At 42.1% G+C, this 25,572-nt stretch overlaps 1 protein-coding gene and 1 long non-coding RNA gene across 5 annotated transcripts in view; one reads left to right on the top strand and one right to left on the bottom strand.

Moving 5' to 3' along the window:
• Window positions 1-22,603, top strand: part of LOC144379228 (uncharacterized) — a 42,581-nt gene extending 19,978 nt beyond the window's left edge. For both annotated transcript variants that reach the window (XR_013441783.1, XR_013441784.1), the window contains 2 exons: window positions 17,224-17,258; window positions 22,350-22,603. This is a non-coding gene — a long non-coding RNA (uncharacterized LOC144379228). The remainder of the gene's footprint in view (window positions 1-17,223; window positions 17,259-22,349) is intronic.
• The window catches only part of PAPOLG (poly(A) polymerase gamma), a 31,077-nt gene continuing 22,225 nt past the window's right edge, over window positions 16,721-25,572 (bottom strand). Inside the window, exons 14-22 of one of the 3 annotated variants that reach the window (XM_036077009.2) lie at window positions 24,959-25,078; window positions 24,472-24,581; window positions 22,439-22,560; window positions 22,017-22,192; window positions 21,565-21,653; window positions 21,273-21,487; window positions 20,676-20,741; window positions 20,436-20,492; window positions 16,721-18,768 (exon numbers count right to left, since the gene is read on the bottom strand). In XM_036077009.2, the coding sequence (XP_035932902.1) occupies window positions 18,670-18,768; window positions 20,436-20,492; window positions 20,676-20,741; window positions 21,273-21,487; window positions 21,565-21,653; window positions 22,017-22,192; window positions 22,439-22,560; window positions 24,472-24,581; window positions 24,959-25,078 (1,054 nt within the window). In that variant the 3' untranslated portion in view covers window positions 16,721-18,669. Of the gene's footprint in view, window positions 18,769-20,435; window positions 20,493-20,675; window positions 20,742-21,272; window positions 21,488-21,564; window positions 21,654-22,016; window positions 22,193-22,438; window positions 22,561-23,589; window positions 23,699-24,471; window positions 24,582-24,958; window positions 25,079-25,572 lie in introns of those variants that run through there. The other 2 variants (XM_036077010.2, XM_078056524.1) reach the window with 2 other exon arrangements.

The raw sequence follows: 25,572 nt of genomic DNA on the forward strand, positions 1-25,572 counted from the left end.
AGGCAGGATGTCAAGTCACCACCCAAGGGAAGAGAGTGCCTGGGTGGGGAACTCAGTTGCTCATTCTAGCTCATGTATTCTCAACAGGTGGTATTGCCCCCAATGAGGCAAAAATTGTTTCTTGACAGGGCAGAGGTATGTGGAAAAAAAAAAAAAAAAGAAAAAAGACTTAGGGACACAAGCCATTGTAAATAGCTGAGACATACTGATATATAATAATGTGATGGGGAGAACGGTGATTAGGGGGAAAAACATCTGACAAGGATCCTTAGGGAGTGATAATGAAAACAGCTTGAGCAACATTGGTCTAAACCTAGATGGTCTCCTATCTCCCAAATCTGGAACCTCAGGGGATCACCTTGCTTTTTGGTCAAGGAGGATAAGTCAGGAAGAAGCAACGCTGCTCAGAGCTGCCCAAGGGAAAACACAGCCGAGGGCCTGTGTGTGTTGGGAGGGCCTGGGGCTTGTAGGTATAAGGACGCAGTCATACCCTGAAAGGACAAGTTAATAACCAGAGCCCGTAGAGCTCGCGCTCTAATCAATACAGGGGCCAACTGGCCCACGAGAGGAAAAGTTTCTTTTATTAGCACCTTTTGTTGAGGGAGGAAGTGATGAATGTCTCCATCAGCCCTGCTGGGCATAATGTAAGATCAGATCTTGCTTGGAGGAAGCTCAGGAACCACAATACAACCACCACACTCATGGCTTCCTCAGCACCCCAGCACCCATTGTGCTCCTGGAACTCATGCGTGATGTTTCCGCCCCAGCAGGCCTTCCCTTGTGAGCAAATGGAAAGAAAGTAAAAAATCTGGAAAGAATGAATGCATCGAAGAGAAAGCAGACACCATGAATGGAGCCAGGGGGAGATTCAAGTGTCCCCTGGACACCGGACAGGAAGGACGGGGGTGGGGTGGGGTGGGTGGGCGGGGGTTGCTTTGAGAGAAGCCTCTGCCGTTCTTCTTAACCTATGTTCTCTGTCGCCAGGTTCGCTTGCTCCTGAGGGGTATGTGGTCAGCTGTGAGCAAGGGCTACGGGGCAGTGTAACCTGCGAAGCCCCGGGCGTGGCCTGCAGTCCTGAATTACACACACCCGCCCTGTGGTATGCTGGCTCAACCCGCTCATGGGCTGTGTGGCCCTAGCCAGGTTCATACCCTTTCTCAAGTTTTCTGTGCCTGGGTCTCCTCAGGTGCAGAATGGGGGTGGCTATGTACCTACCTCATAGTGGTGTTATGTGGGTGAAACTAGTGAGTATACATAAAGTGCTCAGAAACAGAGCTTGGCACTCATTCTCTCCTATGTGAGCCCTGACCTTTATTACTTAGGACAATTGATACCTGCCCTCAAGCTGCTCTCACACTAGGGAGGGTCCCGCCCTCTCATTTCTTTCTTTTCTTTTCCTTTCTCTTCCTTCCTTCCTTCCTTTCTTTCTTTTCTTTCAGATTTTTATCATTTTAGAATCTTTTATTTTATCATTTGAGATCTTTTATTCATTTGAGAGAGAGAGTGCGCGTGAGCAGGGGAGAGAGGCAGAGGGAGAAGCAGACTCCCCGCTGAGCAGGGAGCCCAACGTGGGGCTCAATCCCAGGACCCTGGGATCATGACCTGAGTGGAAGGCAGATGCTTAACCGACTGACCCACCCAGATGCCCCACCCCCTAATTTCTTATTCAGCTAAAAGGCTGACAGGCAAGTATGATTTTAATAGTTTTTGCCTGTTCCTCTCTAGACTTCAGGCAGGGATATTGCTGCCCCCTTGGGGTTGTCATTTCTTGATTTACATGTTTCCCCCTTCCCCTTTCTCTCTCAGCCAGCAGCCATGCTCCAGAAGGGGGAGGTGGAGGGCAGGTGGCCTTGGGGTGGGGGCGGGATATGTAGCCCAGAGGAAATTTTGATTGAGCCTGATGACTTATGAGTCATTGTACACTTGGCTCAGCAGGGTGAAGTCACAGCACAGACAGCCTAAGCTCAGGTCTGCTTGACCAAGATGGGGCTGTTTTTCACAGGAGGGACGCTTCAGCGCTGGGGAGGGAATCATGGGCTGTGCATACCACATTCTCTTCCTTTCCATGTTATTTTGGTAAAAGGGGTATGATGACAGCTGGGTTCATGCGGATACAGGTAGGATTGGTGCATCTGGTTGTGGTGTGGCTTTCAGAAGCCCAGTTTATTTGTTCTGTGTCCAATTTCCCAAACATCCTTCCACCTTTCAAAAAAGTCATTGGATGATTTGTTCTGAGCATCACAGGTTGAGCTCCCCAGGAAGCAGGCTCTGTGCGATTGGTGTGCACAAAGCTTACTGGGGAGGGCTCTCAAGATCCATACCTGTGAGGGGGAAGAAGGAAGAAGGATGGACACGGGGGAGTTGAACTTTGATGCCGTCACCACGAAGGCTTCAGCCAATACCGCAAGGGGTTCTGAAGCTAGGATGGCCTTTTTGTTATTATTGTTTTTCCTCTTGTGTCTGGTTTATTTCACTTAACAGAAGGTTTTCCAGGTTCATCTGTGTTGTAGTAGGTATCAAAATTTCATTCCTTTTTAAGGCTGAATAACATTCCATTGTGTATGTATAGCCCACATTTAAAAAAGTTTTTAACATAACAGTATTAATTTCATATGTACAATATAATGGTTTGACAATTCTATACATTACTTAGAGTGCTCATCATGAATAGTATACTCTCTTTTTGCGGGGGGGGGTGTAGGGGCAGAGAGAGAGGGGGAGAGAGAATCTTAAACAGGCTCCACGCCCAGCACGGAGCCCCATGAGGGGCTTGATCTCACAACCCTGAGATCATGACCTGAGCCAAAATCAAGAGTTAGAGGCTTAACTAACTGAGCCACCCAGGTACCTGATAAGTGTACTCTTAAATCCCCTTATTTCACCCATTCCCCCACCCACTTACCTTGGCAACCACCAGGTCTCTGGTTTTTGTTTGTCTCTTTTTTTCTTTTGTTTCTTAAATTCTACATGAGTGAAATAATACAGTATTTGTCTTTCACTTATTTCACTTAGCATAATACCCTCTAGGTCCACCCACGTTGTCACAAATGGCAAGATCTCACTCTTTTTTATGTCTGAGTAATATTCTATTTTATATATATATATCACATCTTTATCTGTTGTTCATCTATCAGTGGACACTTGGGTTGCTCCCATATCTTAGCCATTATAAATCATGCTGCAATAAACATAAGGGTGTATATATCTTTTCAAATTCGTGTTTTAGTTGACTTTGGATAAATACCCAGTAGTGGAATTACTGGATCATATAGGATGGCCCTTTAAAAATGGCCCTCGGGGCAGGCTCTAACCCCTACGTTGACCACTGGGCACAGGCTGAGCTGGAAAGGGGAAGCGGTCTTGGGTGAGGCGGTCTCTTTAGGCCACGGCAAGCCCTGAAGATGCCGCTGTGCGCTGCCGCTGCCGACATTCCCAGCAGCTGGGGTACCGCACACCGCGTGCTGACGGGAGGGCCGGGCAACGAACCTCAGCATCCCCCACACTGACGTGCACAGTAGACCTTTCTGCCTTGTCCACCTGTTTGGATCCTTCCCGTTCTCTAAGATCTGCAGAGTGTAATATTTAAGGGTATAGATTTTGAAGTCTGGCTGACTCCTGTTCAGATCCTATTTCTGCCATTCACTGGACAATACTTACAGATTATATTTCCCATGCTGCTCAAGGCACGAAGGGTACAAAAGTGATAACATCCCTGCCTCTGGAATTTCTATTCCAGGGGTGTCAGGGGGACATAATTTAAAAGTATATATATCAAATCTGTGATATATATATAGTTATGATGTATATTGTGATATATATTATATATAATGATTCGTGACATGGAAAAAATTGAGTGTGGGGGGTATGGGAATGGTGGGAGGATTGTTTTGTGTGGCAGTCAGGGGAAGGCTTCCCTGAGGAGGTCGCTTGAGCAGAGACCTTTAGAGGGGAAGGTGTGGCTGGCAGAGATCGGGGGAGCATGGCTTTTAGGCACAGGAGCTGCCGTGCAAAGGCCCTGAGGAAAGAGTGTGCTGGGAGGGTTCAGGTGGGGTGGTGTGGGGGAGGAGGAGGGGGGAGGTGCCTGGGAAAGGGGGCAGGAGTAGGAGATAAAATCAGACAGGTTTATAGGAAATATCACAGTAGGCAAATCTATGACAGAAAGCAGGGTGCCGAGGCAGGGAGAGGGGAGACTGAGGAGTACGGCTACTGGAAGCAGGAGTTCTCTTTGAAATGATGAAAATGTTCCAAAATCCACTGCGAGGATGGCTGCAAGCCACACAATTGGACATATTACGTAAACCGTATATATGTGAATTAAATCTGAAAAAGCTATTTTAACAATCAGAGCAGCGACTGACAGGAGGCTGGGTCGTGCAGGGCCCGTGGGACGTGCAGACGGCTGCTTTTCCTCAGATGGGGAGCACTCCTGGAAGGTTTTAAGCAGAAGGGTGACGTGATTTACATTTGGAACCATCCTCTCTGCCCTGTGTTGTGAAGAGGCTGAAGGGTGCAGGTGCGGAAGCAGGGAGACAGGAGGGAGCTTTCGGCAATAATCCAGGTGGGTGGTGCTGGGGCCACCGGCAGGGGCTGGAAGTGGGAGTGGGTGGTCGCGGTTAGACACGCTTTGGTGGTGGAGCCGACAGGTGCCGAGGGGATAGCTGGGTATGGGTGTGTGAAAGAGAGGAGTCAGCTTTTTAGTCCCAGCTGGTAGAGGGAAGTCACCATTAACCAGGATGAAGACAACCATGGGGGCGACACATTTGGGGTCATATACTGAAGATTAAGAAGTCCAGTAGAGACGGTGCATAGGCAGTTGTGTCCAGAGCTCAGCATAATCGCGGAATTAAGTCTGGAGACTGGTTGAGAGCCAAGGGAGGAGTGAAGACACAAGTCACGGACAAGTGTCTGAACCTTTGAGCCCTAGTTTCCCAAACCTTGGAAGGCCTACCCTGCACCGTGGTAGGGAGTGTTGGCAGATGCACGGTGCCTGAAGTGCTCGGTGGATAGTAGCTGCCTCCCACTGCCTGTTTGATCTCAGAGCTCCTCAGGCAGACTTATTGTCTGCTCAGGGTCTTCAGCCTTATTATTTACCTACTTTACGCAGCTCAGAGCTAAGCGCAGACTGTGAACCTGCCACTCTGCTAAGACCACCAGTGACTTCAAGACCCTGTCTCATGCTTTCTACCCTCCAAGGATGTACTTTCCAGTGGAGAAAACTGAAAACCCCATCAACCGAAGGATAACATATGCCAGACGAGAGGGCTGTAATGGGTGCAACGCTGGGCTGGGGGTAGGAAGGTGTTCACTCAGACTGGGGATATTTGTGAGGATCTCACTAAGGAAGCAGAACATGAGCTGGAGCTTGAGAGCTGAAAAGCAATGCATTGGGGAAAAATAAAAGGGATATGTTGGGGTGAAAAATGGGGGTGGAATGGAGGGCAATCCAGGCAGACATGGCAAGAGCAGAACCATAGGCGTCCTTTATGGGGGGAAGCATGGCATTCAGGGGGACGGGACAGAGGGAGCTCAGATTGGCTCGAGTTGGATGGGAGGAGTTGGCAGAGGACACTCCATTTTACAGGTCTGCACCCCTGGGCACATCCTGAGTCATCTGGTTACCTAGAACTGCTCCCCTCTGAACCCAGGCCCGGGGCCTTTGGTTTTCTAACTCTTTACCCTATCAATCAGCTCACCAGCTTCATCGAGACTGCCATTTTCTGCCGGTCTAACCATGACCTTCCAACCACCTCTTGTCCCCCTCCCCCGCACCTGTGGTTCCTTCACTGTAGCCCATCTCTTACTAGCATCTTCAACTGATTTGCCTCTTTGGCTTTCTACTCCATCATCTTATAAACTCCCAATCCTGGTCATTTCGAAGACCTCTTTCTCTGCTCTTTCAGGGCGTGGAGGTGGCAGACAGCAGTTCCTTACTGCCTATCGCAGTAGCTTTGACTCTGCTGCCCCCAGTCTCCGCTGGGTTTTTATTAGGAGCAGTGGTCCATTCTTGCACACATCCTCAGCCAGCTAAGTTTCCCATCTTCCACTGTGGCCACGCCAAACCTTTGTTCCTCTTGTCAGCTTGTTCTCAGCACAGAAAATGGAAGGCTTTTGGGTACATGCTCCTCAGATATTTAAGGTCTTCCCTGCACACCAGCTGATCTACTTCTTGTTAGTTACCTACTGCTGCACTCAAAACTTTGTGGCTTAAAGTAACATTTATTATCTTTACGGTTTGTGGACTCTGGCTGTGGTTTAGTTGGCTGCCTCTCTGTCAGGGTTTCTCGTAAGATTGCAATCAAGGGATTGGCTGGGGCTGCAGTCACCCCGAGGCTTGCCTGGGCTGAAGGATCCTCTTCTGAGTCTTCTGAGGTCCCCACCGTGGGCCTCTACAGAGGGCTGCCCGACAAGCTGGCCGTTGAGCCCCCCGGGAGACGTGGTCCGAGGGAGAGCAAGACAAGAGGGCCCAAGACAGGGGCCACAGTCTTTTTATAACCTGCTGTCACAACTGGCAAACCATCCCCTCTATAGCAGTCTGTGTGTTAGAAGTGAGTCCACAAGTCCGGCCCCCATTTAAGGGGAGGGGATGACACGAGGGCACGCGTACCCGGAGGCCGAGGTCACCTGGAATCGGTCTAGAAACTGCCTACCGCGACTTCCCCGCTCCTTGCCACGTTCCTCCTCCCCTCCTGAGCTGGTTCTCAGTGTGTACCAGCACTCCCGTGCTCTCCATCCAGCTCGACCGTTGTTCCAGGGGCTCCTTCCCCTCAACCAGAGGGTGGGTTCGGAAATCTCCCGAGTTAAAAATAAGCCTTTCCTCCACCTTGATCTGTGACCCCTGGCCTCTCCTCCTTCCCCTGCGGCTCTTCTTGAGAATGTGACCTTTCTTCCCTGCATTCACTTCCACCTCCACAGCTCTCTCCGCTAAGGTCATCCTAAATGCCAGGTCACAGGGCTACCTTTCGATCCTTTCCTTAGCTGACCTCCGCAGTATTTCATGCTGGCAGCTCTCCTGTTCGGCGGCTTGGGCCTTGCGGACTGCGCGTTCCCAGGCCCCCTCTTTCTGCACTCACCGCCCAGTCTGAGATTGCCCGGCTTTACCCACACACCTTGGCTTCGCTCCTGAATTCCCACACCGAGCACTCCCAGCCCCTCTGCATTCCGATGCCTGCTGTTGGGGCAGTGAATCTTGGTCGTCCACCTCTGAGGGGAAGGAAACACACTTCTTGGCCTTGTTTAACTATGCTTCAGTCTGCATGGAGCCCCCCTTCTGAGCTGGCAGGAAATCAATCTCAGTAATTGTGGAATGCCCGCCCTTCCACCCCGGGGGTAATCACAATCGGCTCCTCCCATGAGGCCCTTCTATGCAGAGCCATTGCTCTTTGGTTCTGGCCGATCGTTGCTGAGATGTTCCCTGGTCCCGCCACATGGTCCCTTCAGGTCCAGTGCCCTCGCTGCTTTGGGATCTTTGGCAAAGTGAGTGCTCCTGGCCCTGGAGTCCAGCCTTCCTAATGACACTGATCAATTGCCCTCTCTCGAGACTGACACAGAGCAGCGTCTAGACCTCAGCCCTCGGGTACCTGATATGCCCCCTCTTCTCAGCCCCAGCGGCCAATCTGTGCTCTCTCATGAGGCTCGCACAGCCCCCACCCCAGGCCACCAAGCACAGACAACCAGCCTGCAAAAACAAGTCAGGAAAGGGAGTCCTACAGGCCTGACCGCCTGTTTGGAATGCAGGCGATGGAAAAGTGCAGCAAACAAAACCTACATTAATATTGCTGAGAGTTTGGCAGTGGTTTCAACAAATAGCACTCTCTCCCTCGTGAGTCTGTAGGAGACAGATGGAGATCAGAACATTCACTTTACTATGAAAAAAGGTGATTGGAGGCCATGGGTTTGGGTTTGCTCCAAGTGGCTAACTCTCCAGACCAAGCCGCTGCAGTCCCAGGGGAGCCACTCAGCGTGTGGCCAGACTTGAGCCCCCAGGGGGCAAGGCTGCGCTCAGTTCCTTCCCTGTGCTGATTGATCAGATGAGCCACCCCCTCCCTGTGTCTGTAGTAGGAGGACCCCTCTCATGAGGCTAGCTGCCCCTTCACAGATATTTCTAAACACAACCCTGCCACACCGTGAAATCCAGACATCCAGACAAGGCGTCCCTCCTGGGCTCCGGGCCAGTGTTTCTCACTGTCTATCCTCCCAGGACCCATCTCCCTGCCTCTGCCTCTCCCATCCCCCAGGTGGCAGGATTCTGCCTACATTTCCTGCTGCTGCTTCTACCTTTTCCCGAAAATGCACCCAATACTCCTTTCAACACGCCCCTACAACAACATAAAATAGCCAGAACCTTCGCCCTTTGCACTTGAGATTTTCTCTTGCCGCCCTCCCACCTCCCCCAGCTTGCTGTCTGCCTGGACAGCTCCTAACTGCCCTACAACATCCAACCCCAAGGTCATTCCTCCCTGACGCCATCTGTGCTCCCACCGTGCAGTGTAACCCAGATGTGGGCCAGCTTCCCTGCTCGTCTGCGGGGTCCTTCCGTGTAGGGGCAAGTTTAATTCTTGGGTGTGTCCGGGATGCCTAAGTCGATGCCTAGTGGGTATGAGGGGCTCAGGAAATACTGAGAAATGAACGGCCTCCTGGCTCCTGTCTCCCACTGGCCCCATCAGATTAGCCTTGTCAAACCGATGTCCTCCTCCCCTCCTTCCCCCCCTCCCCCCCTTCCCCGTCCCCTTCACCTGGTGACCTTGTTGCCGCTCATTGGCTCAGAGCTCACAGGGAATTTAGTGGTGCTTTCCCTCTGGTGCGCTCAGCTGGAGGCAGGCGGTGAGTGGGCCTTGCTGGAGGAGCGGCTGCTTTGTGCAACCTCAGGGCCTCCTGCAAATCAGACTCACTCGCCTTCACTTCCTGTGCTCAGGGAGATTAGATACGGCCTAATCAACGTCGATTGTTTCTTCTTTTCTTAATATTTGAAACTACCCAGTACCAGTTGCCATCCTAGTGGGTGGCTTTCAGAAATCCCCTCTTTTCTGGTGTTTGACTTCTTTTGAGTTTCAAGAAACCAATCTATTTGGAAAGAACCTGCACTTAGAAGTTCTTTGAATTGCTGAGCAGCCCTGGTGGCAGGAAGTGACTTGGGATCTGGGTTAGACGGGCTGGTCTCGCTCCCAGGGGAGGTGGGAGTACTAATGAGGGTTAGGGGCAGCTGGGTCTGCGAGCGGCTTTGGAGCACCGCTGTGGCCGGGTTTACGGCTGCACTCTGATCTGACATCAGAGGAAGGCTGTTCAGGCCGCAGAGTGAGCAGGGCGCATGGCTGGTGCACCCACTCTGCTAGGTGCTCTGGGCCCTGGGCTGGCAGGGACAGCCTTGATGGGCTCTCCTCTCAGCCTCAACTGTGCTCACCTGTAAGCGGACTGAAGACCACGCCAGTAAAGCTCTATCACAATTAAAGGCGTCTTACACACTTTCTCCAAATAAAACAGCTGTTGTGAGAAGTATTTTCCGAGACGGGCTTGGTGGTCCGGCAAGAACCACTTACCTGCACATCATTGCGTGGGAGGTAGAGATCTAGTCCTTTCGTTGCCTGGGGAGACCAGCACTGGCTTTCTTCCTGGGTTCTTCTGATGTGTTTTAGGAGAAGGGGGCGCCCACTGGGGGTCAAGCGCCACGCATAGTGGATGATGTGTTACTTTGTGTAACCCTCCTAATGCCTCACGGTTTTTTTTTTTTACTGAACTCCACTATGTGCCAGGAGCTTCTGGATTGTCTCTCTTAATCCATTTAGCAACTCTCTGAGGTAGGTTCTATTACAATCCCAACTTTTTCAGAAGAGAAAACACGCCCAGAGAAATGAAGTAATTTTCATAACTTCTCACAGTTAAGTCAGTGAGAGCAGGAACCTGAGCCGAGGCAGTCTGACCACGGAGTCTCTTAACCACTTCACTCTACTTCCTCTCCTATGAAGTAGGTACTGGTAGTCCCACCTCATGCATTAGGAACCTGGAACCCAGACAGTTTAAGCAACTTGCCCAAGGTCCCACAAGCAGTTGGGAGACACAGCTGAAGTCTGTCTGTTCCAAAGCCGGCAACGTTCTCTTACTGCCTGCTGGGTAGAACGTCAGAAAGTTCTGTATGTCTTCCTTTTAAAAAAGGAAAAACTCCTCCTCCTTCTTCCCCATTCCTGATTTCTGCTCCCCAGAGGGAGTTATTTTCAACTTTCTAAGACTTTTCTCCTGTTATTTCTAAAGCATATGCCTACAGTACTCTAGACTATTCAGTTTTAGATATTTTCTACTTATTACCACCAAAAATGAGGATTTCACTCTCTTCCACCCTCTTTTCCCTCCCTCACCCCACTTCTCAGTGTAGATACAATTGGGGGCTAGTTCAATATTCTCTACTGATACTATTATGACTGTGAATATTCACAACTGAGCCATGTGATATACTCTGGTTACATTTCATTTTCATTTAGCTTTTTCATTTCCCTGAAATTAATGTGTCATTTTAAAAAGTTTACTTGATTGTCCTCAACCTCTGAGGGCAACGTTAGTATCCTCTGACTATGATTGAGCCTATTAGATATACCTTCATTTTCAGTTTTCTTTTCTTGCTGATAGCTCTCCTGGATCCATTTTCTTTCTGCTCCAACCTAGACTGACGGCTAAGGAATGCTACACAGATGTTATTCTGGGAGAACCTGTCCGTCCATCCCATTTGTAGAACCTTGCCAATCTGTTGGAATACTTTCATGTTGCAGCTCCCCTTGGTGGTTTGAAGGGCAAGAGTCTCAGATGGGAGGAAACAAAGAGAGCAGGGTTGAGTGCCACTTGCACAGATGGAAGTGGCTGAGCAGGGCTAGAACTGGGCTTTCCTGCCTTAGGGGGCTCCCTGCAGGAGGCCACAGTGCCCCCTGCAGCCTGGCACAGATGACCATTGTTACTGCTGGCCAGGCAAACCTCAAAAGTTCCAGACTCGGGGCACCTGGGGGGCTCAGTCGGGTAAGCGTCCGACTCTTGGTTTCGGCTCAGGTCGTGATCTCAGAGTCTGGGGATGATGGAGCCCCAGCTTAGGCTCTATGCTCAGCAGGGAGTCTGCTTCTCTCCTGCTTCCTCTGCCCCTCCCCCATTCTCTCTCTCTTTCTCAAATAATCTTAAAAAAAAAAAAAAAAAGTTCCAGACTCCACAGAAGAGTGCAAGGAGGCAGAGGTTTGATCCACACCTCCACCTAACTTCTTTCAAAAGTGGGAGATACAGTTGAACACTGGACTTTGAGTCATACTTCCTGCGTCTGCCAATTAATAGTTATGCAGTTTGGAGCTGGTCACATAATCTCTCTCAGCCTCAATTTCCTCATTTGTAAAATGATTAACAGTGCTACCTCATAGGATCACTGTAAAGATTAAGCACCATTAATATTTTAAAAGGCACATCTTAAATGCTTAGTAAATGTTAAACACTTTCATAATAATGGTCTAGAATTTCTCAGGAGATAGTAATACTTTTACTATTTAACCCCAGTTCTCTTGTATCCTTAAGTTCCTGGTCCATGTTGGGATATTATATGATAGCTGTGTACAATAGAATGTTTTTTCTGCCGGAGGTATTTATTTTTCCTGAAGTATAGTTTGACACATGTTTTATTAGTTTCAGGTGTACAACATAGTAATTGGACAAGTCTGTATGTTACACTACACCACAAGTGTAGCTACCATCTGTCACCATACATCATTACCATACCATTACCTATATTCCGTATGTTATACTTTTGATCTCTGTGACTTATTCATTCCATAACCGGAAGCCTGGACCTCTCACTCCCCTTCACCCACTTTTGCCCACTCCCCACCCCTTCCCCTCTGGCAACTACCAGTTCTCCATATTTATGGGTCTGTTTCTGCTTTTTTTGTTTGTTTTTTTAGATTCCACTTATAACTGAAATCAGGCATTATTTGTCTCTCTCTGCCTGACTTTTGTTTAACATAATACCCTCTAGATCCCATCCATGTTGTCATGAATGGCAAAATCTCATTATTTTTTTATGGCTGAGTAATATTCCATTCTCTCTGTCTCTCTACACACACACACACACACACACACACACACACACAATCACATCTTCTTTATCCATCAGTGGACACTTGGGTTACTTCCATAGTTTATTGTAAATAACGCTACAATAAACATGGTGCATATATTGTTTTGAACTAGTGTTTTCATTTTCTTTGGGTAAATGTCCAGTAGTGCAATTACTGGATCATGTGGTAATTCTATTTTAATTTTTTGAGGAATCTCCAAACTGTTTTTTTCAGTGGCTGCACCAGTTTGCATTCCCACCAACAGTGCACAATGGTTCCCTCCCCACTCCACACACACCCTTGTCAACACTTGTTTCTTGTGTTTTTTAGTTTAGCCATTCTGACAGGTGTGAGGTAACATCTCATGGTAGTTTTGATTTGCATTTCCCTGATGATGAGTGATGTTGAGCATCTTTTCACGTATCTGTTGGCCGTCTATGTCTTCTTTGGAAAAATATCAATTCGGGTCCTCTGCCCATTTCTTAATTGAATTACTGTTTCCCCCCCCCCCCCCTTTGGTGTTGAGTTGTCTAAGTTCTTTATTTTGGATATTAACCCCTTATCAGATATATCATTTGCAAATAACTTCTCCCATTTCATAGGTTGCCTTTTTGTTTTGTCGATTGTTTCCTTTGCTATGTAAAGACTTTTTAGTTTGGTATAGTCCCATTAGTTTATTTTTGCTTTTTGTTTCTCTTGCCCGAGGAGACATATCTGAAAAATGTTGCTAAGGCTGATGTCCAAGAGATTACTGCCTATGTTTTCTTCTAGATTTATGGTTTCAGGTCTCACATTTAAGCCTTTAATCCATTTTGAGTTTATTTTTGTGTATGGTGTAAAGAAGTGGTTCAGTTTCATTTTTTTTTTTTTTTTTGCATGTGGCTGTCCACTTTTCCCAGTACCATAGAATTTTCTAAACGAGTAATTTATGCACTTGAGTGACACTTGGTTAATAAGGTATATTCGTCCTTCAGTTTACCCCAGTCCACCCTCTAGGGATTGAGGACATTCCTTCGCCAGGTGAGGTCAACTGACCAATACTAAAATAAATACCAACCAAATGTCCCAATTCTTACTCTGATTTTTGGCTTCTACATTTTTTCTTTATTATCAATTGATACAAAGGTTTTGTTTGGTAAGATTTTTCCTTGGGAGAAATGAGTATCTATCTGTACTTCACCTACTTCTCCCATATGCCTTATGCTGTCCTTTCAGTACTATTTTGCTAGAACAGTTTGCATCCTAGTACAGATAGACTGAATAAAGAAAGATGATACAAGTTTGAAATGAACTTTTGGAGAGAAAACATCTAATGCAGTGTATTTCAAACTGTAGGTCTTGACTCAGGAGAGGTTATGAATCCTTAGTGAAATCACTAGCACTTAAAAATAACCTTTATCACACTTAGTAAGGAAAGCATTTTTTGTGTGTGAAATTTAATTATATATGTACATATATACATACATAAATTATATATATACACACATTCATGTATGTATGTATACATGTGCTGGCTTGCAATATAAAATGTATTTCTTACTAAACATTACAGTTGAAAAGGTTTGTAAAATGTATCTTAATGATTTTCAGTGAGTTTTGCCTCTGCAATTTAAATCCTTCATCAGGTGTCTCTTCTAGATAATCAAATTAAAAAAACAAAAAACCAACCAACCAAACAGGACTTTGTTCTCTTCTTGAGCATCTTCTGAGCACCCACTGCATAAAGACTCTTGGGTAAAGGTTACTACTCTCAAACCTACAACCTCTTCAGGGGAAACAACTGAACAGTATTCAAGTTATAATAATTGAAATATTAAAAGGTAAAAGTAACATGTTAGGAAGGTAGGGTGATTTACTCTGGCCAGGTTATCAGAAGGCTTTATGCAGCCATTAGGCCCCAAAAGTCAGCAACTGGAGACTGGCAAGTAAGGGTTGAGAAGTATGCTATTTTGAGGACTAGTAAGTAAAAGTTTGGCTGGATCATATAGTTGGAAAGATAGTTTTTAGAACACGTGCTTTAAAAGCAGTAAATTCTATTTTGCCTTAATACCTTCATGCATTGGCATCCATAAAGCACCTGCTAATTTAAAACATTTCAGCACAGTGTGATAATTCTGTTAAAGTTCTAGAAGCCCTTCTGTCATCCATAGCTCAATAAATAGAGGAGGCTTTGCTAATGAGCTTAATGTCAAATCTGTTTCCATTGGTGCCATGAATGGCTAGCTAATAATCTAAAATGATGTAGACACAGGTTATTTGTGAATTCAGTACTAGTATTCAAGATATGTGGATTGGCTAAAAACAAATCACTGTTAAATTAACAAGAATGTAATACTCTGTAACTTGTACTTCTGTAGATAGTACCCAAGGCCTGATTGCTAAATGCACCTCTGTCCAGTCATTAGTAGAGAATTCTGGTCGCCTTTTGTTGACCAGAGTGACAGATTTTGCCCCCAGTACTCGAGGCAGATGCCACCATGTGCTACTGCTTGCCAATGTTTAATGTTGGTGATACAAATTGAGTATGAGCTTTGCTTTCACATTCAGCAGATACTGGGTACCATTATCTGCTAGAAAGAGTCTGGGTGGTAAATGACCAAATTGGCTGTCAGTTTGAGAAATAACTAAGGTATCTTGAGTTACTCCCCAATAATATCAATCATCAACACCTATTTAGCAAAGCAAGTTTATTTGATTACTTATTCCAGACAAGCGAGGCTTGTGTGTACAACTAAGAAAGAAGACAATCCAAATAAAAGGCAGGAAATATTAGTATGAACTACACAAACAGCTATCTAGAAAGGAACAGCAGCTGCAGCATTCATTTTACATAATACTGTGGAGTGATGTAGCACCATGTACCTCAAAGATCTCCTAAGTACTTTATAAGGTAATTACGTAAGTCTTTGCTAAAATGCAGCAGTAGCTTAAAAACTGTAGCAAGTCCGATGATAATCTTCTGTTCAACTAACTTCAAATATAAAATTTTACCAGAAAAATCCAGAAAAAATGGGGAATTTGGGAAGGATCTGATCTTGTACAATTCTTTCAAGAAATCCAAAGGAATTTATTGAGACCTGTTTTCTTCCATCATCTGTACTACTTACCACTATCATCATGACCTAAATTCTAAGCTCTGGGAGATTTAATAGGTAGTTATTTAAACACACACACATAATTATTTTTTAAAACTAAAGTTCTATTTATTGGTCTGTTCAGTCTGTTCTGCTCTGAACCACAAACATGAAGGAACAAGAGAGAACTTTAATGCTACTGAAATCAAAGGATTAGGATCCTTAATGATTCTAATGACCATTCTAAGCTATCTACTCTGATCAGTCTTAGGTTGAAATTTGTTAAAGTTTGACCCTGTTAATGAATCTAAGTAAACATGAGGACATTTATAAATTCGATAGTAAATATTTTTTTAAATACTGATTAAGGTTCATCTGCAATATATAAAGAAACTCAAGAGAGAAATTTGGTGTTCCAGAATCGTCCAACAACCCACTTTACTAGTTAGAGCCATAGTACATTTTTAGAAATGTACCACAGAAAAATCTTACGGAAAAAACCTCGGGAGTCTGGGATTATTCAATCTTGCAAAACTGTGGTTCCTATCAATGCCCCATCACCCCCTTTCTTTAAAAAAGGGTCATGAATCACTTTGAAAAGCTGATGAGATTTATGAATCCCCTCTCCCCCGAAAAATGCATATAAATAAGAATTTCTTATATACATTTGCAAAGGATTCCTCCCAAAGGCCCATGATCCCCAAGTTAGGAATTCCTACTTCAAAGCTGAGGAACACAGAATAAGGTCAGCCCATGTGGACACTGTCCATCTTCACTTTATTGCTACTGTAGTCAAGTACTGACTCTTGTAGTCAAGATTGTTGCCTTAAGACACCCATTGTAAGCACCAATAGTCTTAAAATTCATTCTGCTGCCCTAATTTTTACAAGGTTTTAAGCCATGTACCCCCTCAAATGAGTTAAGCCCCTCAGATTTAAGCTAGCAGTTATTTTCCTTTGATATACACTATTCTTCAGAGCCAGTCCTGAACACTGAGATTAAAATTTAATACCCTTATGAAAATGAACATATGTCTACATATTGGAGGTTATTTGACTTTATAAAATATATTTCTAGTATAGTTTCAAACTCGAAGTCACATTTCATTTATCTAGTGCCTCTGAATATAACATACAATCTCAGACCATAACTTCCCCTTTTACTTACTTGGAACCAATACAATGGAGCTCTCCTCCTACAGTCACAAAATGTACTGAAAGTTCTACCTACTGTTTAGGATAGGAAACACTTCATTTCTGATCAAACCCGCCATCTCAAAAGCATCTCATCAACTCCCCAGTTACCAAACAGGTTGAAGAATGAGATCCTCGAGGTGTCTAACACTGAACCATTTGGCTAGGTCTCAACCCCATGCTGAAGGGACCTTTAAAACAAGAGAAAATGACTATACTGGGGTACAGGGTTAAGCCTGTGGCTTTCTTTTATTAAAAACTCCACTAGTCACTCCAAAGAATCTGTTTAAAAAGGAGGGTAAACATGAGAATTCTTAAAGAGACCCTGAAGACTGATAATCGAAGGGGAAAATAGGTTATTAAACACAGAAATGCAAACATATCACATATATAAAATTTACTCAAATCAAGAATTTTTCAAAGTCTGAAGTCAGGTGACAGTTATTTAGTCCTTTCATAATCATTTACTTTTGCTCGAAGAGTATAGAACAAGTCTTGGAATAGCTGAATAAAGGAAGAGCTAAAAGAGCTTTCCAACTGAGCTACAACTTGGTTTATAGGATTTCATTCTTGTCTTTTGCTATGTAAAAAGTGAATAATTGAACAATCATTACTTTTTCCTTGCTCTTCTAAGTTTTCCTTTGTAAGAGTTAAATGCTAGAATTTCCATTTCAGAAACCTAGGGATCAGGGAACAGGCGTGGGTGAAGGATACTGCTCTCTGACAATCACAATTCCAAGCATTTCAACTCAGTGGTAAGGGGCTTGCAAGAGAGTATGGACTATTACTCCTTAGGCTAAATGAGTCCCACGAGTCCTATAACATATACAACCAAGTATTTTCCCTGCACTATTCAAATGTACCCTTTTGTGTTTTTCCTACCAGAACCTACTAAACTGCCGAGTGAAAAGCTGAAGAAGGTAATAAATACTAGCATTCCTGGCTGTCCAATCTATACATTTTCATTTTAAGAATAATTCAAGCATAATCCACATTTAAAAAATTAGACTAAAGAGAGACAGTAAAGGTTTTAAAGTTTTCTCTTTGAAAAGATGGTATCTTACAGTACATACAAAAATACTCTGAAAATACATACGACTTCATTTACAAAACACTGAATCAACATATTACAAGAAGAATTACATGGTTATGGATTTTAATAAACTGAGCATGCGTTCATGAAACTTAAAAAATATTAAGAAATGCATTGAAAAAAGCAGTGTAAAAAAAGACAACTCATATAGTTAAATAAAAGTTACAAAGGTCCTGAGCCAATTAATGGTTGGTAACAATGTCATTCAAAAATGCCTTTAGGTTTCAGTAAAATCCACTGCTTATTTCTGCATGCCTAGTCCATGAAGAAACTGTTTGAAGTTGTGGGGTAAGTAATGGCCAAGAACTACCATGCCAAGTTAATTTTACACCTCAAAAATACAAGTTTGCCATACTTCAAGGTATCTTATTGTTGGTGCTGGAATGAATTGCTCCTCAGTAAAAAATACCAGTCAACTAACAAGAATGGCATGAGCTAGGATATGTAACAATTTCACCATTCATATACTGACTTTCAGTATCTTGGTTATATTTTGATTCTTAATAAAGATGCATTTCAAAGGCCTCCATGGGAGGCAAAATATAGAGAATTTATGGTGCCCAACTCTTATGTAATCACTGGACTAATCCTCCCTGGTAACTATGCAACATTTGGACAGAAAGGCACAAAAAAATAAAAATTTAAATATTCCATGTGCCATTCTGGAAAAAAATAATTTAAATCAACAGAATAGACAATAAGTACATCTACACAAATGAGGAAAGCAGAAAAGATACCTCACATTCATTTATCTCAGGTTTCACAAAGTGGCTTCAATGCTAAAGTAAATGTGTTAACATCTGAAAAATTACAAGACAATTTTTTTGTGTGTTTTCAACTTTTTCAGTTCTATACAATGATTATAACATAAGACTTAAAAAAAAAAAAAAGTTCAGGACTTGTTTTATCCGTGTCCAAAGAGCCAAGAACTGGTTCCCACAACAGAGAAACAAGCATCGAAAGTTAAGGCAGTAAAACCTCCAACGCAAAGCCATAATACTGTAGATGACAATTTGATAGCAGGTGATCCTCACAGAAGTGTATGTAGCAATCAATGAGAGAATGCTACGGCATCTGCAGGTCAAAGTGTGAGAGTTCAAAAACCACTTCAAGGTCGTTAGTCCGATGACTGAAACTTTCACCTTACTTTACGTACGACAGCCACTTCTATTTTAAAGAGTGGCTGCATCTACGCCACTAAATGATTGCATATTCACTTAAGTAAGGAGGCACTGCTTTTACCGATTAAGGGTCAGTCGAATGGAATTTTTGATGACTCGGATGTTATTTGCTGGAACTGGAGATGATGAATCTGGTAGTTCTTTACTGGGTAGTCTCTATTAGAAAGGAGTAGAAACAAAGAAGGAAAAGCAAATATATATTATCAAGTCCCAACTAGAAATCAGTCACAAACTGAGTTTTCCTCCAAATCCCTTAAGCTCTTAAACACTCACATGTGTTAGATATTTTCTTCCAATGTTCACAGACATTTCCTCCTTCTGGGGACTTTTTTATACAGTTGGAGGTGAAAAGCAGAGGTACAGGGAAAGGGTCCAAGTGGGGAAAGTGTATGTATAGGAAAAAGGACTTTGTTAAATTACTCGCCACTTCTGGATTGAGAAATGCAAAACAACATAGTCCTCCTCAAAGTCAGGCAATGGTAAAAAGGAGCAGGAAGAGCAGGGTCACTAAGCAGGAAACTCTTGGGGTGCCAAAGTGAAAAATGGGTGTGTTACAGAGGAAAACTGGATATCCATTTAGTTTCTGTAATACATTCATGGAAATGAACACTGTAAACCCCACTTGTGAGATACTTTTTTCAGGAAAACTGACTTTGTACCCAGACCAGGTTTTTTCAGTGATGGTGAAATTCAGGGGTGTCTAGATGAGGGTTTCTGAGGATACTAAAGAGGACAATATAATGAAGGCAAATGCTGAGCTCTAAACTACAGACAGCTGTGTGATGGAAGCAGTGTGCGGAGTTAATTCCCCTCCCGTGTTACCTTAGCTAAACCTGTATCCTAACCCATGGCCATTCAAAACACATGAAAAATTTCAGACATACATAGAAGTGGAGAATAGGACAATGAAGACTTCAGTGCCACAACCAAGACATTATTAAAATTTTGCTACATTTGTGAGGTTTATATCCTTGCCCTTTATACTTGAAATATTTTAAAGCCAGACCCAGGCATGTCATTTCATGCTTTCGTACTTAATACCCATATCAAACTTTTTTCTTCCATTATCATCTATAGTTATACACCCATATTTTTTGTAAACCACTCTTTATGTTAAAAGGAATTTTATGACTTCTACAACTAAAAGAAAGTATGATACTTTCTATTTGTTTTTAAAATGGCCAGTACATTGGAAGGAACCTGGCAGGGTGACAACTGATTGTGACAAGTACTTTATTCTTTAACAGGGCGTGAAAACAAGCCATGTAAACTCTCAGAGAAGGGCTGTCTCTGATATATATACACAAGGCTGATTTTTGGGCACCTGCTTATTAACTTACCATGCTTAATAATAACATATTATTAGTTTCAGTGGTAATTCTTTGAAAAATAAATTTTTAAATTGAGATTTAGGGGCTCTTTAGCTCATGTTTTAAAGGTACTTTGAATACTGATACATTTGGCTCTTCCAAAATATTAATAAGTACCAAGCCTAAGTTTTGATAGTAAGCAGTGGTGTACAACAAAAATAGACTATCAAGTGTTGGTAAGAAATTACTGTGCTGAGCACTAAACTTCTTTAAAAATAAACAAAGGCTGAACATAATCTGAATAAGTAGTGAAGTCTTAAACTACTTCCTCTTTTCCTCCCTTCTGAAGTACATATATTTAATGACCAGACACTGCTATTTCTACCCCAACTCCCAACTGTACTGCTGGTCTTTGAGGACAGGAACAAAATCTTATCATCCTGTTCTTCCACTCAGTGCAAGGATCTTAAGCTTTTTGTACCTGTAAATCACCTATGAATAAGACTTTGTTACCTTTTTGCGTGATGTATCAATAGTTGGAATAGGCATACATTCTCCTCCAATGGCATCCTAAAAACAGAATTATATACAAATGAAAACTTTCCTTCCTTTGTACGCTTATTTCTACACAAAATAAAACACAACCCAAACTTCACAGACCTATCTAATCTGATCCACTTTCAAATATAGTACTTTTCCTGATACATGGCTCTTTGAAAGCAATATTTTGAGGCACACTATTAATATATTTACCATTGCTTTTCTTTTTCTGTCTTCAGGAGCACGTGATTCCTTAAACGTTGATTCAAGTCGAATAAACTAGAATATAAACATTAAAATGAATTGCTATTATTACCTATAAAAACCATACAATCTATACAAGCTTAGAAACTAGTGATAAGGCTTTCATCAAAACTATTGCAAACATGGGTTGGTGAGGGAAATGAATTTAGACTAAATTCAGCTGCCACCATTAACTTCTACAATTGGAGTGATCTTTTATGGTTAAATCAATTCAGATGATAACGAAGTAGTCTTACCACCACCTACTGGAGGCAGAAGACATCAACATTGTAACACATAATAAATATGATTAGTTACCAATAATGACTTCTGTAAGTCAAGGGGAAACTTAGACCAATCATTTAAGTTTTCAGATCTATTACCGATTTGAATGAGGATGAACAATCAGTATTATTCCTTCAGGGTTTGGGCAAATTTTCTTTTTAGTCAAATCCTAAAGGAGCACTAAGATAGCTATGGAGAATTGTGTATTTCTTTAGTGCTAGTTTAACTTAAAAAAAAAAAAAACAAACAACTACAGAATTACCACTAAGGTTGTAACTTTACCTTTTCTATGTCTTTCAACCTCTTAGAAGACCCATCTACGGATGGGGAATGGGATCTCTTGTGTGTAACATTCTTAGCTGACATTCCATTAAGATGTGGTTGTCCCTGGGCAGGGTTGTGGGGTGTTGGGATTCTAGGAATGACATTTCGTCCTACTACAGTAGGAATGGTGCACACAGCTGGGGGTGATACAGCTTTCACTGCAGAATCAACTTCTGAAAAGGAAAGAAAAATTCTAGTAATTAAATGTATACGTAGTAAAATCATTACTAACAAAAGTGCAGATACCTACTTGCACCAATGACTGGGATAGATAGTCCTTGTGCTGGTGGGACACTCAGTGGCTTTTCCACAATGACAGCAGCAGGCTCAGCATTATTCCTATTAAAAGTTTTGAATTATCATGAGTAATCTCTGTTACTTATTTAAAAACACTCAACATTCAGGATTATTTCTTTCAAGTACTCCTACTTTAACATTTCACTGAAGGAAGAGAAAACGGGAAGAAAAGCAGAGGACCGAGTAAAAACTGAGAAAAGAGAAAGCCTGTGCATTTCTGTGTACTGATCTAGTCCTACATCTTCATAAGCCTATCCCATGTCCCACAGGATTAGAACAAATTGTCAAGTATTTCAAATGACTAGCAACTGGTAAAATAAAATATATTAACAATTAAGCTAAGGTACAGAAAAGTTTACATCATCCCCAAACTGAAGAATGAAAAGAAAATTCTGAAATACAGACCTTTCTATTTCTCCTGAAGGAGGAATGTCCGGCTTGGAAGGTTTGTTTGTAGACACTGGGGAATTAAAAGGTGTTCCATTATCAGTGTCCCTGGAGCTATCCAAACAATTGCTATCTAGAGATGATCTTTTGGACTGTGGTCCACTTGAACTTCGACTAACATCAGAAAGACTTTGCTGAAAGAGAGGGAAAGCAGTTAGGATTTCAAAAAGCAAATGAAAATAATTACTGGTTTCAATTCTCAAGTACATAAAATGTATTTTGTGGTTAATGATTAAGGGGAGATTTTAGTTCTAGATTGAATTGTATCTTTCTTTCCTTTTTACTCAATAGGTTTGGGAGCTGTGAAAAGTGCAAATCTGGTCCCAGCATCCTGTGTCTGAGTGGAACCATACACTGGAGAGTTAAGATTATAAACTCACCTTTTTCTTCTTTTGAAGAATCTCTGCTGGAAGGTAGTGATGAAGTTGCTTTTTTTTAACATGAGTTGCTTCAATTTTCATTCCTTCCTTTAGCATGTTTATATTATTTGCCTGTCTGTACACTGTAACAATGTTAATATGTTAAATGGGCAACTTCTTCCTGAACTGAGAGGTCTGTTTTCTTTCTCTAAAATGCATATATTTGGTATCTCCCCATAATCTCACAAACACACATACCAACCCTGCTTATAGAACAACTATTTCTCAAACATTTTCACCCTGTCACAATCCTATTTAAGTACCATTTAGGGGTGCCTGGATGGATGGCTCAGTTGGTTAAGCATCCGACTCTTGGTTTCAGCTCGGGTCATGATCGCAGGGTCATGAGATCAAGCCCGTTGTCAGGTGTGGAGCCTGGTTAAGATTCTCTCTCCCTGCCCCCTCCCTGCTAGTGTGCATATGCATGCAAGCTCGCTCTCTCTCCAGAGAAATAAAATCTTAAAAAAAAAAAAAAGTACCAACTAGTTTTCTCATGTCCAACTTCTAAGATTTTCCAATAATTCAATCTCATTAACAAAATAAATGCATGAAAAAAGTTTTTTCCAAATCCTGTTTTCTGTTATTTTCCCAAAAGGCAATCTTTCTCCTAATTACTTACCCAAGTCTAAGCTAATCCTTATACTAAATATCCAAGATACAATTTGCGCTCTTCTCCACGAAGCTTCTTTTACTACACTAATCAGAGAATGTCAGACCGTTAGGAACTATCTAGAAATACATCCTTACTGTACAGGTGGGGAAATGATGCACAACAGCCCCGAACAACTTGCTGAGATTAAAATACACACAGCCCTAGAGTCCCTTCTAGTGCTTTTCACATCTTGTAAGAAAGTCAGTTTTATTAACACACAAATTATTTAATGTATGTTCAACTGTGAATACCAAATTAGATTACAAGCTTACTGAAGACACAGGTAAGAGGCTTCTTTTGCACAGTAACTACTGTGACATGTGATAAATTATCTAATCTCTTGGGGGTCTCAGTATCTTTATCTAGAGAAAAATATTCTATAAATCTGTAATAGAGCTTCCCAACCTCCTGCTTTTGGAAAAATGAGCCCAAATTAGAATGGAAAAATTTATGTTTTCATTCCAGATTGCTTATAGAAGCATCACCAGGAGTACTTGTTCAACTTGCAGATTCTCTGGCTCCTCTCCCAGAGTGGGGGATTCACTGGTGCTGACGTGATGTACAGGAATCTGCATTTTCATGATAAATGTGAAAGCTAGTTTAGAAGAATTTAGAAAACTCAGATGAGCCAAGCCAAAAATATTAATAGTATAAATATACACTATTCCAGATTAAGACAACTCCAAATTTATAACAGATACATTAAGATATTCCAGAGAGGTGTCATTAGGGAGCTAGATGTGAAAGACACTCTTTCATTGATTCTGAAATATAATCAGCAAGCTGTACTGTTAGTACATGTTAAAAAATTAAGAGTCAAGTCATCTTTATGATTGTGCTCCTATCTGTGCACGATGAAAATAAAAATCACCTGTATAAGTTTCTTTATTCGTCTATTTTAAAATAAATAATACCATCATTTGGTACAAAGCTCAAACACTACAAGGGCACTGAGTGAAGTCTCCTCACCCCATCCCCTAGACACACCTGGTTCCTTGACCTAAAAGCAACCAGTTCTGCCTGCTTCTTTTTTTAAAACTATATAGCCTTCCAAAGAATGTATTTATAAGCAAACATGCACACATATATATGTATTTTTTTTACTTATTTATAGAAATGGTAGTGCACTATACATACTGTTCTGCAACTTTCCCCCCACTTAATGTCTTAGAGATGGTTTCACCATGCCTTTACTTTTTTAAATAGCAGCATAGGTTTTCATAATATGAATGTACCATATTCATTTAACCAACTGAAAAATAGAGCCAGCCAGATCCATGGCAGATGATACCATGTTACAGCTGAGGTTGAGAACCACGGCTCCATGATGATGAAGTCTTACCTGTATCAGTAAACGACTGTATATCATAGGTCAAGTCTATGTTAACACTTTCTGCATTTTCTACTCTCCGAAAAATTATTCCAAGGAACCACATTGATACGTAATTGTTGCTATAAAATAAAAATTTTAAGTTTCCATTAATTTTTTTTTACAATTTTAGATGTTATTTGGTAATTCAAACTTGGCCTCTATGGAAGCATAAATACAAACTGCAATGGTTTGGCTAAATTCTTAAAACTGACAACAAGAGCACTGATCAGTTATCATGTGTTGTTACAAAGAGGATTAAATGGCTTTGTAAACAACCTACTAAAAATCTAAAGATGCTCTAAATTTTGTGATGGAGTTTCTGCTGGGCTCTGTGGGCTACCAACACAGTATGTACTAGTTTTAATGCATGACCACTCATGCTCAAATAATCTTAAACAATGCATACTGTCAAATAACATTATTTAAGAAATATAATATTAAACAATAATTAACTTACTCTTTATGATGTTCCTTATTTCCTGGGAATGATTGGGGATTTACATGGGCAAGAGTAATAAATTCATTTCGTTCCAAGTTTCCAACAAGCACACGAATTTTAGATTCTACTAATCCAACCCTGAAATAGAACAGTGAACAAAATTTTTCCATATTATATTTGGAAACTACATCTAAGTAACCCAAAAAGCACATTAGCTATGATGCCTTACATGTTCATTTAAAATATTTAGTCAAATATATTAGTGACTGTTTGAAATACCATTTAAGTAAATGACAAGTTAGTCAATTTCTGTGTTTCCCCCTTCCCCTCATTTAAAAGAACTGCTCTATTTAGTGAATTCCTGATCTAAACTATCCTGCCTGTTAAGATCGTAAAATAGTCATGATCTGAGCATGAACAAAATCTGTTGGTTAATGTGGTTCTTTCATTTTCAAATCTTATGTCTATACGCTAAGGCTAAGATGTTTAAATAACGTGGGGGAAAAAAAGCACTAATATCTAGCACCTAATTCATAATAAACATGCTCATATTTTCATATATTGGTACTAGATATTGCATTTAAAAAAGTTTCAGTAAATTCAGATCAGATACTACTAAAACATGAAAGTTT

The sequence above is a fragment of the Halichoerus grypus genome, chromosome 10 (genome assembly GCF_964656455.1).
Source record: "Halichoerus grypus chromosome 10, mHalGry1.hap1.1, whole genome shotgun sequence".
Taxonomy (NCBI): Eukaryota; Metazoa; Chordata; class Mammalia; order Carnivora; family Phocidae; genus Halichoerus; species Halichoerus grypus.